The sequence below is a fragment of the Malaya genurostris genome, chromosome 1, assembly GCF_030247185.1.
Source record: "Malaya genurostris strain Urasoe2022 chromosome 1, Malgen_1.1, whole genome shotgun sequence".
NCBI lineage: Eukaryota > Metazoa > Arthropoda > Insecta > Diptera > Culicidae > Malaya > Malaya genurostris.
The window spans coordinates 2,952,558-2,968,651 of NC_080570.1; the positions used below are offsets into that span (position 1 = coordinate 2,952,558).

General features: G+C 38.2%; 1 protein-coding gene across 1 annotated transcript; it reads left to right on the forward strand.

Moving 5' to 3' along the window:
• Positions 1-1,558: 1,558 nt before the first annotated feature.
• Positions 1,559-15,933, forward strand: LOC131429834 (bromodomain-containing protein DDB_G0270170-like). Its single transcript, XM_058594234.1, has 7 exons — positions 1,559-1,869; positions 4,982-5,117; positions 5,200-5,337; positions 5,399-5,538; positions 5,606-6,698; positions 6,950-7,319; positions 7,396-15,933. The coding sequence occupies exons 1-7, from the start codon at positions 1,679-1,681 to the stop codon at positions 7,512-7,514; spliced, it is 2,187 nt and encodes a 728-aa protein (XP_058450217.1). The 5' UTR covers positions 1,559-1,678; the 3' UTR covers positions 7,515-15,933.
• Positions 15,934-16,094: the final 161 nt, after the last annotated feature.

Consider the following 16,094-nt stretch of genomic DNA (forward strand, 5'->3'; position numbering starts at 1 on the left):
TCGGAATAAAAATCATTAGTTGATGAGATATCTTTGAAAAATTGAACTTCACTTCTGACTTTTTGGGCTACTACTTCCAAAACTTCTGGAACCGGTGGTTGAAAAAAATGTGGTCTGTCTATCGTCAAATCCTACAAATTCAAGTAATTTGTCGCATATTCTTCTTTTAGATTTCTCTCCTTTGGTGTTAAGAAGCAAATGTAAAACTTTCTGGTCGACTAGAAGCTCCAGAATCCGTAGTCGGATTTTTATAACGTTTTTTCGATATCGGTTGTAACAGGATTTTCATTCAATTTTCAAGATGTTGGGTAAGCGTTTCTTCAACTCTGCGTTATTCTGAAAAAAAAACTCATCAGTGATAGCAACTAGAAGAGTATGATATGGGATTTGAAATTCCAATGCACAAAACTGATTTTCGTCGACTGACACCAACCTTTTATCCTATAAACATAAACAGAACGGTTTTCCAGTTAACAGTCGATAATTTCAATTGTAGTTTCAGAGGTGAATTGAACAAAGAAAAACTTTTACTTGTTGATACTGTTTGTTGGGAAATTTTCCGACAATTTGTTTTTTCTTTAAATACTTACATTGTAATATTAAGTTTCAACTCAAAATGTCGCTATAGAAATTTAATTAGGCTCGCACATGAACTGTGAGTAAAATTTGCTCAAGCAGCGTAGCGAATACTTGCAGATGTCACCGCGACCGACACTAGTTTGGGTGCTACAATCTTTTTACACAAAATTTTTACTTTGCTGTTGAGGTTAAAATTTTTTGTTTTATTCCTAGTGAATCAACGTGTTATTCAAACAACATCGAAATAAAGTTGTCTTTCAAACTTAGGGAAATCGTGTGAGAAGTGTTCAACTGGTGTAGTTAGAATATTTCTATAGTAGGAGAAGAGTTTTGTTATCGTTCTGGAACGTTTTGGAAGCTCGCGGCGAACGGTCGAGTAGGAGGGCAGTAGTGTTTTCAACGTACAGTAAATTTAAAATTTACACATTTTGTTTGAGCCTGTATATCTGTAATCTGGGCATCAATCGGAAAAGGTTTCAAAGTCTCCAGCAGTTGACTTTATGCAACATACCATAATTTCGCTTGATGTCGAACATAACCCAATTTACACACTAACCGCTGTCAAACCGTATTCTCATATCGGGTTTGCGTCTTCCGTCGTTGTTTAGTGCTGGGTTCAGTTTAAATATATGTTAATGCAAAACCTAGATACTACAAGTTCGACTCGGATTTTTCAGGGTAAACATCATTGAGAAATTCGGCTTGACATAATCTCACACAATCTCTCCTAAACTTTTCTAAACCCAAAAAAAATAATAACAGAATACGCCGCATGAATGCATAAATTTACCCTTTAAAAGTCAAAGTCGCTTTTTGTTCAATATATTGCAAACGAAAGCAACTCAACTAAAAACCTTATTCATAGCGCTACCTATATGTCGAACTGCCGTTATAAGGCCAACAGGTTGGATTTGTTTTTTAGCGTGTACTCGAATTTGTCGCCGATGCTGGTAACGCTGCCAAGCGACCGTCAGTTTTCTGATTTCAGCCGGTTCGTGTGCATGTGCTTCGTCGGGTCTACTTTTCATCAATAATTTTTAATTCGAAAGAGAAGCACACTACTTAAAACAGTGAAAATCGATTTAATCCTTCCATCATTATGCCTCGTACCGATCCAAGAATGGTGAATGAGTCCCGTATCCAGCCGGGTCGGGTTATGATTCTGCTAAGGGATCCGCTCATTATGGACGACGTTGTGATGCAGATCGCGAAACAGTACGGCTATATCAAGGGCTTGCATCGGCCGAGTAGCAATCCGCAGTTGATTTTCGTACAGTACCAGAACGACGAGTGAGTACCTATATCGAATTGCACGCATGAAGCGTCTTATTTTTTTTCTGCTGAATTAGTTAAAATGGGTCGCCCCTTCGTTCTCCAAGCATTCGCTGAGGGTTATTTTGGCGTTGGGTCTTTTTTTATGACGTTCCAAGAACTAATAAAATATTCACATGGGGTTGTCACCATGCCAACCAAATTGATACCGTTTGGGAAAGTGTAATGGAGGCAAACGATGAGTAAACATAAATCCCGGCTTACGGAATTCAGATTATTGATAAGATTTGAACCCCCAAAAAATAGCAATCGATGCTTCTATACTATGAATGAGTACTGTTATAAAAATAGTACTCATTTTTATTGATGTAAATTTAATTTAAATTTCCGATTCTCTGATTCTAATAAAAATCCACAAAATGTTCGTGATGCTATAATATTAGAAGATGTCCAAGGTAATTGTATAACCTTCGATTATCTTGAGAAATCTTTTGCAAAACGGGGAACACAAAAATGTATACTTGATATGTTGCTGTCTCTCGGCAGTCAGTTGTTCAGATGTTTCGACACACAAAACCTCAAGGACCAGGCTCTGGAATGTTCAAATGTGAATCAAGTTCGGAGACCAATTTACTATCACTTTTAGTACCGGAAAAAGCATGGTATAAGTGACGTAACCGACAAAACTAAATATTTTTCTCCGAGATGGTTAAGCCGGTTTCTATAATCTTAGGCTCGTGTGAAATTTACTTCTAGGTTGTTAATCGAATTGGAAGATTAATTGGCTGTCACTTCCGGTTCCGGAGATTTAATGGTATAAGTGACGTAACCGACAAAGCGAATTTTTTCCCTCAATTTTTTTGGAGATAAATATTTGATACTTATTTATTTATTTGGACAATAAAGTCCCTCTGACAATTAGTCTTAATGAACTACTAACTGCTACCTAACATGTTATTTTAACAAAATAAAAAAATATGGACAACATAGGCTTTGAACAATTTCGCGAGTCATTTTAACTTTTGGTTCTCTGGAGCTAGAGCTTCTTTGTATTCTCGTGCATGGACAGCCACTTCAAAAAGCAACAAGGCTCACGCCTCCTCAAAAGCGACATGGTTCATAAAGCAGGTATAATCATGAATATCATACGCCGTGAAGCATGTATACTCATCTTCACTGCTTCATTCATCCAAACCCTGTTGAATATAAATCCGAGTAAACGATTTGCTGCAATTCTTGACAATCGGCTTCTTTGCGAAAAACGAAGAATATTTTCAAATCATCGACGAACAGTAGCTTTCCACCATGCCTCAAGACAAAGACAACCGTGTTAATGAACAGCGAAAAAAGAAGTGGTCTAAGCGGGCTTCCTTGAAGAACTCCGTAACTGATAGTAAAGGATTTACATACAGTGCTACTAAATTGTAGTACAATTTGACGGTTGATAAGATATTTTTACTGAGTGGCTGGCTGTGTCGTTTGATGCGATATTGTGTGCGGATCGAAACGCTACGAGTAGTCCAAACACAAAAGGCATGCAGTTGGCACTTCTAACTTGGTGCCTAAAAAGCATTGGACACAGCTGCGGTGTCAGTAGTAAGAGAATAATAATCGCGTGATCGGATCTAGGCGGGAAGATTTGAATTCTATTTTGCCGGTGTCAGTAGCATAGTGTGGTGAAGAACTACACTTGTTATACGACCATACTTGGGGACTCGAATTTAGTGTTCAGCCCCCTCAAGTAGAAGCTAAAATAGAATTCATTTCTTTCTTCTGATCATGCCTCTATGAGCCTGCCTAGGCTAGCTTTTCCGTTCTAAATATATAACTGATTCAATCTAGAATACCTATCCGTCTTTTCATTTCATATCTTTCGTCACTCTCAGTTAATACTTGCCGAAAAGAACCAATCAAAATCGATATAGTAGACATTATGTGGCAATTAAAATCAAATAACACATTATGGAAACGATTTCTTCGCGTTTCGCCTTCGGCTCTTCAGTGCTTAAAGCAGTTCAAATTGAAACGCCATCTCCGCCTAACAGTTCATTTTGAACCGCTAAGCAGACGCAAAGTCCACACTATTTATGTGACCCTTTAAGAATATGACACTAGGTGCCATGACGACTGACTACTGACTACCGTTAGTTCATGGCATTAGTTTGTTCGGTGGTTGACATTTAGAAACAGAGTTCTGAACACAATTAGTTAACAAACGATTGTAGTGTATAACAGTAGCATCAACATCGTTATATTCATGTAACGTTCTCTGGATCGAGAAATCGTGATTAATGGTGGAAAACGTAATAATATGATTAAGTCCCTGAAATGAAAGTCCACCCTGAAGAATTTCGCTGGCGCAGGCCGTTGTCCAGGTCATACGGTCGGGGTAAGCGTAACCATACTCCGATGATATCCAACTGAGACCAGGTTGATTGTAAACCCCAAGAACAATAATCACATTATTAACGTTTGATTGTAACGGAACACGTTTGATAGCGTCGAAAAATTGATGCATAATGTTACAATCATGACGCTTTTGCGGAGCGATGTAAACAACTCCAATGTAGTAGTTCTTAGCTGGCGCGGAAATCTTAGTCCAGACAAACTCAAACGTAGAACAATCCAGATCTCACTTGAGATAAGCGTAGCGGAAGCCATCAAGACTGCGCGAGCTGTTGGTAGAGTTGCGATCCGCACGATAAACGGAAAAAGCAGCAACAAAAAGTTGTTCTAGAGTGCAGCCAGATTGCTGTAATGAGTATTTGAGTTGTTCTTCCCATACCAGATTCCATCTTCTCCAGGAAAATAATGAGAGTACAATTACGTTAAGACACCAATCTCCGATAAACATGGGAAACGTGCCATCTAAGCCATTATGTTTTAGTTAATGAAGATGGTATAGCGTACAGCTTGCTTAGGGTGAAAGAATGAATGAGTCGTCATCCTTCTGTAAAGTGGGTGAAGCAATAATATACTTTTTCAGCTATTAAAATGTGTGGTTTTGTACGGAATGCTATTAGAAAACAAAATAAAATTAGGCATAAATCTGCTCAGATGATTTTGTAGCTTCCTCAGCGAACGAAACATACACTTATTTACGTAAACAAATCTATGTTCATTCGTTTAGATGCACTGCGGAAGCAATTGAAAAGTTACGTAACTATCCAATATTCCTGAACGTAGATCTGGCGGTCAAATCCGAAAAGTATCAACACGAACACGAGAACAACGGCGGAAATAACGCCAGAAACCTTGGCGGAGGGGTAAGTCGTCTAATGCGAGGTTGAACAGTCGCCATCTGCTAAACGGTAAGAATGAATTAATAAAGAAAATAATAATTTTCAGAAACAAAAAATGAACAATCGTCAGAATCAGAGACCCAACGATAGCAACCTCAATATGTCCAATGGTAACAACAACAACAATAACAACAGCATGAAAGATTCGTCGTATCACCAGATGGATAATGATTCCTCACTAAATGTAATAATCAAATGGTTTTGCTATGTTAAATTTTGACTAATGCTTTTGTATTGCTGTTTAGAACTTTTATCAACCGGAAATCCCATTGGGCTGTTGGTACTGCACTAAAATGCCGAGTTTTGAGTGTCAGTGCGGTGCTTACTATTGCGATACCAACTGTCAGCGATTGGATTGGGACAAGCACAGAAGCATCTGCATGCCGTATGTGAAATATTGAGCTACAATTAGGGCCATTCCATTGGTCTAATTCTTTCGTTTTTTCCTACAGGCGTCTGGTGCCGATTTCCTACTCTAACAAACGTATGCTGCAGGAAGCGACTGCTTCCAAGCAAAACTCATCCCTCTCTGGTTCAAGCTATGCCTCACCGTCACAGGAACTGAATTCAAGCCAATCGCATCAGATTCCCAGGAAGGTAGGCAACGAAACCAGTTCTCCCGGAAAACAACAACAACAACAAAATCAACGCCGAAATGCTCAAAACAACCAGAAGAAGAATCAATCGGATCAAGGCAATAAATCCACCCAGAATAAACTGGACAATAGCAACAATCAAAAAAGTCCCACTGCCCAGAACTCCCAGAAAAATGCCTCGTCGCCGGAAGATTCTGGCAAATTGAATCAACTAGGCAACAAACTGCAGCGCCTTAAGCTGGCCAAATCGGCCAAAGAAGGCATCCTTCAACCGGGTCCATTCCCGCGCACCGGCAGTCGAGTGAAAATTTCAGCTTCCCTCGCATCGGGTGTGGTTTACATTTATCACGAAAACAGTAAACCGGGCGAACCGAGTGATTATCTGAAGCTGGCCAATCGAGTGTATCAGGCGTCGAAAGATGCGCAACCGGTCGACAGTATTCCTAAGATGGACGATGTCATTTTTGCTCCCTTCATGGGTGAGTACTATCGTGCCAAGGTGTTGCAAGTGAAGGGGGATCAGCTGGAAATACAATATCCGGATTTCGGAAACATGGCAACGATCTCGTGGCAGCAGGCACGCCAAATTGCCGACGATGATCTCAAGTGGACCAAATATCTTACCATGCCAGCAATGCTGGAAGGTGTCGGAACGCTCACGGGTGAAATGAAAAAACTGTTGGACTCCTTTGAGGAGATAGTCGAGTTTGAACTGCTGAAGGCTACCGACATGGAGGACTCGGACATGAAGGACATCGTACTGAAACGTCCGAAGGAGACCACCACGTTGAATGTGGAGTTGATAGAGCTGAAGGAAAAGGAGCAAAGGCAACGCGAGGAAAAGAAATCCCAAGACCGCCGAGATAAGGAGGATCAGCAGAAGAAAGCAGAAACCGAGCAGTCTGCGAAGATTGCCGATCCGAACAATTACGAGCCGGTTCTGTTTGATGTAAGTAGCAAAGCTCGTAGTCGTAGTGTACTGGAAGAACTGAATGTTATTGGTAGAATGATTGAGGAATTTAACGGTGCTGATGTGGAGATGCTCTAATGTTTTCGTTTGTTTGTTTCATTGTATTACCCAGGAATAAATGGAATTAGTTCTTTGTTTTTCGTTTGTTTTTATGTTTTCATAAGAGCAGAGCATTCTGAAAAAATACCACTATAGGTCGAAACAAAAATACTATCATTTTTCATCGGCAGGAATCGATCGAAAGCAAGCAACTGCCACTGGACTCGAAGCAGAAACTGATGATCATTGATGCAAGTGATCTGCTCGAAACACGCCTAATCTCGGTGATTGGCTGTGGATACATCGAGGAATACGGAGCGGTTGTACAGGACTGCGGTACGCTTGGTCCGCTCGATCCGAATCCCTACAAGCCCACCCAGGAGGGTGAAGTTTGTTTGGTGTTGCACGAAAACGACTGGACCCGGGCATTGTACGATATCTCCGAGGGAAATTTCATGCTACTGGACGTGGGTATTCTTGCCAGTGTACCGACGGCCAACGTCAGACGGTTCCCACCCGGACTGAGTCGAATTGTCTACAATAACGAGGTGATCGTTGAAAGTAAGTGATAGCTTCGTCGATGCTAGGCAGATTCGGTTTTATAAAAGATTTTTTTTTTTTGTTTCTTTCGTCACAGATTTGGCAGTGCTCAAGGCGATGATGATCAACGGTAAGTCGGACAGTATTCATGGCAAGGCGATCGAAGCCTGGGTTTCCGCGTCCGATGATGGCGTCTGCATTCGGATTGTTCCCTGATTCGGCTAAGTAGTTGTTGTAATTTCAGCCCTACTGACTTTCAATTTTGTTTCGTGTTTAGATATTTAAGCAAGTCAGTGATTGTCTTGGACACTTTTGTTTTTAAATTGTGCATTCTTATTGTATCGAGTATTTGTTTATTATTTTTTTTAATTTGTAAAATATTGTGTCACGGAACATGCTAGATTATTGTGACATTTTTTCTTTAAAATATTAGCGTTTGTGCAGTTTGCAGTTCAGTTTGACTCATTGCACAATGCAAACGTTTGCGGTCTTATTTTTTTCAATTTAGGCTTACATTAATAATCGATTTTCTGCGTTTCTCGAAAATTTAGCAGCTGTCTGGCTGCTGTTCTTTAACTGTAACATTGTAAACTGAAGTAGCAAGCAAAGATGGTCGAAACTGTCTTTTTATCCTATTGACAATAGTTTTTTGACTGGTCCTCGAAAAAAAATCTGTTTCCCGATATTCCAGTAAATTTTCCAAGAGCTATGAATTACTGAATGTTCTGTAAACTATTCATACTGGAAATGTTGGGATAATTTTATGCTCAGCAACACTACGCCTGAACAAAAATGACATCGTTAACTCGCACCTCACTTAATATTTTTTTCGTTTCGTCTTTGATTCATCAGTGCAGAGCAGTTCAAATTAAACTGCTTGATGCTAAACTCGGTACTTTTTAGTTGGCAACGGTGTGCAATGTCTTTACTGACGTGCCGAACGGAAACGAATTCTAACGATAGATAAAAAAATAAAATGAGCTAACTATCGCTTTCTTTTATCATTATTGTGTAGCACCTCAACTTAGAGCTAATTAATCGTCAGTTAAAATAACTCTCTCTCTCGGTAACCAGCTGCCTAGAGATTGAGTAACAAACTATATGTTTGAAAACGAACATTTCGTTTGATGCATCTCGGCTTTTTAAAATCAGACGCCTGTTATAAATAACTCGTATATTTTCCGTTTTTGTAGATTGTTCTTATAAAATAATTGCCTTGGTATCGCGTTTCAAGGTACGATTGAGGATTTGATTGACTACCGTCCTGAGAGTTTCAACTTTACCCGATGCAAGATTGTTTCATACTCACCGACAGAAAATTTTCGATTTCATTAAAACAAAAATTTAGGTTATACCAGATCTTAAAGTTTCATGGATTTCTAAGACATTTGACATCAAAAAATAAAATTCGGTTACGAAAATCGAACAAATTTTCGAAGTCCCAGAGTCGAGCTTTTTTTATAAAACATTTTTTTTAAAATTACACCAGATCTGGACGTCTCATGCAATTCTAAGACATTTGGCATTAAAACCATTTTTTTTTTCTATTTCGCGGTTCAGTTGCCTTGGTCTTAGAGACAGATTTGAACGGATATTTCGCTATTACTTTTGTTCAGTTGAGTCTCCGTCACCGTCTTTCTGTTAATGTGCATTCGCTTCATAGGCGGTTTCCTCATTTTAAAACGGTGTTTTCTTAGGTTTGGTTTTTCAATAGGGATTTCAATAGGGATTACTCTATTGTCTGAAAGTTGTTTGGATAGTGTAAAGCGACGTCTCTACTCAGTATTGTTTGGCATATCATCACGAATAGGTTAACTCCCGAGCAACGCTTTCAAATCGTGAAAACTATTTTCAAAATCAGCGATCAATCAAAACTGTTTATAGAGCATTTCGTGAATTTTATGGTGCATATAATCGTTCGTCTGAGACCACCATAAAGTCTCAGACGGACTAATTTTTATTTGAATTATTTCTAATTTTTTATTGAACATTATAGTTAGTTGTTTTGTATCATCATGATAGTTGTTAATCATTTTCTTTAAAACATGACGAATATTTTGAGTCATCACTCATTACATTCTGAAGGGCAATTTTCAAACAAAGTTTGTTCTGAGAAATTGCGTTCTAAGCAGTATTGGTGATTGCCGAAAATTTGACAGAAGCTGCAATATTGCTATCTATATTGCATACAACATTTTCAATCTGGTAGAAGATGCTACAAGAACTCGAGTCTCTCAATGTATGAACCGTGAGAGATTTTTGCTACATTTCTTCGCTCCATTTCATACTCTGAGTATTTAACGCCCTTAAAAAAACTTACAGTCTGATAATGATAATGAATTTCCCAAGAGAGAATCGCAAGTTTACAATTACCGCAGAAAATCGAATGATTTAACTTGATGATTCTCATACTAGGTTGCAATATTTTTTTAAAACCCTTGTGTGGAGCATTCACAGACATTTTCATAGACACAACTTATACAAAGGTTATATGCACATAGTTAGAATAAGCGGCAATAGTAAAATGATTCTATCGTAATTATCAACTGCCTGTATAGAATCGGATCGTGAAACGAGAATAAGCTACCGTTTGTTGCTTCAGAGAGGATCCCCACAGCAGCTTGCTAACCTTTGATTCTCAGAAATGTCATCGAGAGAAATTCGCTCTCGCACTGGTGTCGATTCTATGTTAAATGAGCCATACCGGGTTTGTGTTGTTGCGATGATATCCGTCTCTCTTTGATGGCACTGATTCCATCGTGTGAAGAGTTGCCAGTGAGCGTTCTTTGATACGATAAAAGCCATCCTTGGTTCTAAGTTTTCTCTCTGTTTTAACATTCTGAACACATTATTGTTTACTACACTGTATTGTCTTGTTTTCTGTTGTCTCGACCGTTTTCGACTGTAGCTCGGGTTCGACTTGGTGCACATTATTATTTTCAGCTGTCAGTTTAGCTCAAAAAAGAATCGCTTGTACGCTGCACTGGCGATCTTGTTAAATTGTATTGCTTTTATTTACTTTTTTATCGAAATCTCGATTTCGTCTCCTATACAGGCTAAGCTCGGTAACACTTGAATTTAAAGAAGATTGATCTTCGACTTTTTACCTTTGTGCTTGAGAGAGAGAGACATTATCTTTTCTAATCAGTGAGGATTGAGAAGCAGTTGGCTCACAAATCATTATCCATTTTTTCGTCGTATATGTTGTTGTAGTTGTGTTTAGCCTCTGTACTACCTTTAATTCTGCTCGAGGTGCTGAAATCAGACGCTTACAGCTGGCTTTTAGCTAACATTCAGCACTTGGCGCTTTGGTCCATCGTGAATCGGCTCCACCATCAACTACTGAAGTAATCACTCAGTCGTTTGACTTTGTTTTTTGCTTTTTTTCCTTGCACGGCGAACGATTCTATGTCACAACATCGCTGACTAATCAAGTTTGTCAGTGTGGTTTAGTACGATAAATGCAGTTGCTTTCGCGAAACATTGTTGTTGTCTTTAGCGAATTTAACATTATTAGTTTTGTTCAGTTGAAGCATATGAACGTCCGTCCTTTCAACTGAGGTGCTGCCCAAACTGTAATTTCTCGTACCGAAGGTCGAATTCGATACCGCTTGAAGTCAATAGCAATTGAGCTTGGTCTTGGAATCGACAATGCCTGTGCTTTTTGTTCTCAAAGTTTGCCCATCTCGTGATCGTCTTATTGTTCACTACACTACATTGTACTTTGTTTCCCGTAGCACCGCAGCACCGTAGCGGTATTCGTCTGTTTCGAATAAGACACGAAAGCGAACTGGTGTTTCGGGTTGTTGACGAATGTGTAATTGAGTCGAGTCTTTCTTGTTGGTCACAATAGTTTAGGTCATCGATCTGATTTATGATTCTGGCCCTTATTACCGTTCTCATTTCCACTTCCACTTGCACTTCTCTTACATATCACTTCACTTGATTTTACCTATTACCAGTATCACGCTCAGTAAAATAATCACTGTAGTGAAAAAAATCATTTTTTCCAACAAAATTTTTGTGATTTGATGTTCATAATAACAACAAGCTCATCTAAGTAATTACTATTTTCTCTGAAGCGTCATATGTGTTAAAAACTTACATTCACCTTACTCGGTTACTTTCACCATGTAGTAATACCCGTAATAAGGGTCTCTAACAAAGAATAAATTGGGGACGGGTATAGCGTGAAGGGTAAGTCGATGCCTTTCACGCAGCCCGCCTGGGTTCGATTCCCAACCCCGCACATAGGGTCAGAAAGTTTTTCTGGCCCGAAGAGGCGAATGACATTAATGTTAAAACCTCTATAATTGAAAAAAAAAAAATTACACGTGAACTAGTTTTTGCTTAACTTTCGTTCTACACCACCACTCTGTTTCTCTTTGGGATTTCCGGAACAGTGTTGCTAGAAAACGGATTCTTAAAAACTCTTATCCTAGCTTCGTAACTTGCCTAAATTGGCAGTAAATATCGTACAGTCTACATCGGAACTACAGTTTCGAATTCCCTGTATATCTTTGCCTCCAGCAGTTGGTGATTTACCATCGTACCCGTTCTTCTAGGAAGGAACACAAATTCGATTCAATCGAAACTATTCTTTGAAATAAACTTCAACTACTTTCGAGCTGGTTCTGAAAACTACTGAGGGTTACCGGGACGTAAAAAAGCAACTCATCATCGTATTTGACTAATATAAAGGAATCCTCTTTTTTTCTTGGGCAGTTAGCAGAGGGAAGGAGGTTGTGTCCCATTTGTAAAACCTATGCAAGACTAAGAATTTTCAAAATTGAGTAACCTTTTAAAGTGTTTTTGGATAGTTTGTATACGTTTTCGAATATTTAAATTTGATGGGAACTGCTTTTTTGATGTTCACTGTGACGGTTGAAAAGCATTTCTATTTCTTATTTTTTTTTAAATTGCGGAGTTTACAGAAATAAAAGAAGTTTGTCTATTTTTAGCTGGATCTTGTTGTTAAGCTGTCCTTTGGAGGATAGGGTCTCTCGTTACCATTCAGCGCATTGAGGACCGGTTCATCTTAAAAACGTTTTTTTTTTAAATTCATTTATTGTTTAAAAAATTATTTAAAATTAAACACTTTACGTATAAAAGTACGTACACTGGTGATTTCCGAAGTTACGCGGTTTTTTTTTCTGTAAAAAAATTGATTTTGCAAGTCTCAAAATTTTTCTGTCCCAAAGTCGATTTTCACAAAAAAAATTTTCGTTTCATGCATTTCTAAGGCATTTGACATCAAATTTTTTTTTTCTGTAGTTTGGAGGTTTTTTTACGCGGATTTCCGAAGTTACGCGGTACGTATCCCCCACGTAAAAAGAGACCTCAGTGTACAGTGAACTACTTAAAAAATATTTATCAGTTTTTTTTTTAATATGGAGGCTCTGAAAACAGCTGCTCAAACTCGTTCCATTTGTTGGTGGGTGTCATCACTTCTTGGAAAAGAATCATCTGAAAGCAAAAAGAACAACGGTTTTACATTTTGACAATGACTAATTCTATATCATTTCTCGGAGTATGTTCTTGCAACTTAAAATATTTTTTTTTTAGATTTTCTGAAAATTGTTCGGACAAAGCTGACCGTCAGAGTGCCGATGGTTCACTATTCTCACCTTCATCCATTGATTCATCGTCACAATTGTTGGTGGGAACATCGCTAGGGGGTTTTCCTGGGCTTCACTTTTTTCGGGCATTAAGTTCGTTGTTAACTGGAGCAAGGTTATCTTGTTTTACGCGGATTGCCGATGATTTGTCTCCCAAGTACGGAGGTTGTTTTGGGTCGATGCTGAAGTAACTTGATTGTCCTCGGGTTTAGATGTTTTCTTTATCAGTTTCTCGAAATGATTTTTGTTTTTATGCATCATCCTCAGAGGCGACTAGCACTATTTGCTTTGTTGAACTGAGTCTCATTAATTGGTCTTGTCGTCATTGTTTTTCTGTTTGCACTCTTCGAATCATCTTATTGTTCACTACACTATGTATTGTTCTTTTGTTTCTGATGTTCCGGTATACTTTGTCGACTGCCCGGCCGGAGAATCAGATGAGAGATTGGTATGATTGTGTATTTGTTCAAAAGTTCTTGTCTTTATTCAATTGATCAGGTAGCAATTGGAGTTTGACTTAGTTATTATGCTTACTGTTTAATTTTGATATTTACTTCTGGGTTGTTGGAATGACATCGAAGCAAGAGTAGCAATGTGTCAGAATTTTGCTCGTCCATCGCCAACTTTCCAACTACTCGCACGCAAATTAATCTAAATTGATTATTGTGGCAAAACTGGAGGGATTGAAATCGAACGTCGGATGATGGCAAAATTGTTGAAAAGCCTAAAACTGGCCATCGAATCCTTTCTTTTCCTCAAGCAGTACAAGTGCTCCGCTTTGTTTTGACCGGATTTGTTTGCCCTGCTCAATGAAGTTAACCCTCCTCCCAAAATATTGGGACAAGTACCAACTCAAAAAGAAGCGACAAGCTGTTGTGAGCTTGTTGCAGTCCAATGCAAGCTGACAAGATGCAGTTTTTTTTGGTGAGAGAAGTTACCAAGGATGTAAAAAAAATTGATATAAAGCATGAGTGAATATTTATTCTATTCTCTGTATGAATTGAACTTGGAATACCAACACGATCCGAATCTTGTTAGACCAACTTTTGATCATTTTTAAACGCTCGCTCTTATTGTCTTTCTTACAAATCTCACAAGTATTGAATGATTCACTATTAACATCATATTTGCAAGTAATGTGCTGGTATTTTGATCCTGGACGAAATCAAGCAATGCTTTCATGAACACATTTTCTTTGGTCTTTCCTCAGATAGAATTTTTTTTAAATAGGAAAGCCCATGTTTTGAGACTTATGCCCACCTGTTGCCCCTTAGAGTTTACGGCCCACTAAAAATCAACTAGCGCCCACAGGTGGTCAGTTTGGGAATCACTGCTCTAGACAGTCGGCTACCGAGAAATAATGGATTGGCAATGAGAGAAATAACAGACCACAGTTATTTGCCTGTTTAAATTATTTTTTTACAATTTCAGTTGTAAACGACCTAGCGCGTATACAGGGGAGGTGTTTTAGGGGTCCAACCCTTCCGAAACTCAAAAAAAATATATTATTAAAACGCTTCTTTTCAAATATTTAGGTTAATCGTAAAATGAATAATTTTCAACAAACAGTTATATAAAACCATTTTTTTTTCAATTTATATACATATTTCCATACGTATGGAAATTGATCAACATGTTCTGAGGCAAAGCAAAGTCTTGGTATTACATTTGGTTTGGAATTTGACCCTTTCAACAGACTTCGAAACCGAATCAGAGTATACAGAACCATTGCAGTGCTACGATCCTACTGACACTAAGAATCCTCGGGTCTCGAACATACGGCCACTGGCTTGTAAGACAAGCGCCCTATGCATTGAACCGCCAAGCCGGTCAACATGTTCTGAAACACCCCCCGAAAAAAGACACAAAAAATGGATGCCAAAAATTCTGTTTAAGCCCGATTCTCTTCAAACTTTTACTATTCGAAATTCGAAGCCAAGTCCTTTTGTCCACTGCACAATAAATGTACATTGTTTCTGTCGTCCCTGCCATAAGGGATTTTTTTTCTGTCGAGTGCCTCGGATGAGATGTGGAAGTATTCTTTCATAAACTTTCACACTTTCTGTCAGGACACAGATAGGATACATCTACTTATTACTGCTCTTCACTTTTCCTATCATACTTTATCTACTGTGCATCTAAACACAGAGAACAGATATTTAACCTAGAGTTTCTACAAAACTGATTGCTAGTTAAATTTCCTACACACTTGGAAAGCTTGACATATCCATCTGGTAGCTATGGTATGTTAACAGTGTTCTAGATTGGCGTAGCCTACTGTTTTACACTGCGTGAGGTTTCAGTTGCGTCTGTTCTCTGCACTGAAAAAAAAAGAAACTTGCTGTGCTCTTTTTGTTTGCCTAGAATAAGCATTAAATGTTGGGTAAATAAATGTATCAAAATATCCTATCAGGAACCTGTTACATTAGTTCACAATTCACAACTACTATATAATAGAACTAAAAAAATAACTTACTGCGTCTTACCATAACCACATTTTTAACTATATGCTTTAGTTTAGGTCTCCACAGATCGCCAGTTTGAACTCAGACTACGGTTCATTTTTCGTAGCAAAAAGTTACGATCTTTTTAAAATCCTCCCGTACGGTACGTTTCCGTATTTCTGTATCTTTCAATTTCTCTCGAGTTTAAATATTTCTTTAGCAACACCCGTTTCGGCAATAATTTTTGAAGCTTGATATTTAGAATCGTTCGAATAAAAAGCGTAAATCATTTTCTGGCCCAAGCGATTCTAAACAACACTTTAAAAATATGTACCCAGTGAATTAAAATTCTATTGATGTCACGTTCATTAAAGTAGGGTTCATTGTGACAAAAAATAGATTAAGCTTAAGAAAAATACACCAGAAACTCTTAAATATCAGAAATAAACCTAACCTTAAAAATTAAACACTCTTCTGGATCAACATATTATAGACCTCTTAACAATCATAATGTATTTTCATGACTGTGTAACCCAAATAGGCCATAAAGTATGCATAAAAACTACAAATAAATTCATTTAACAGAATTAGAGAAATTTCCCTACGAACAAATTTTCCGACAACGGCTTGTAAGCAGAGTTAATAATATCAAGTTTACTGTTTGTTTCAGATCAAATCAAGGGTTCTGCAGAATTTAATCTGCTTCCAACGATTGATGAGAACTAATCGAAAAC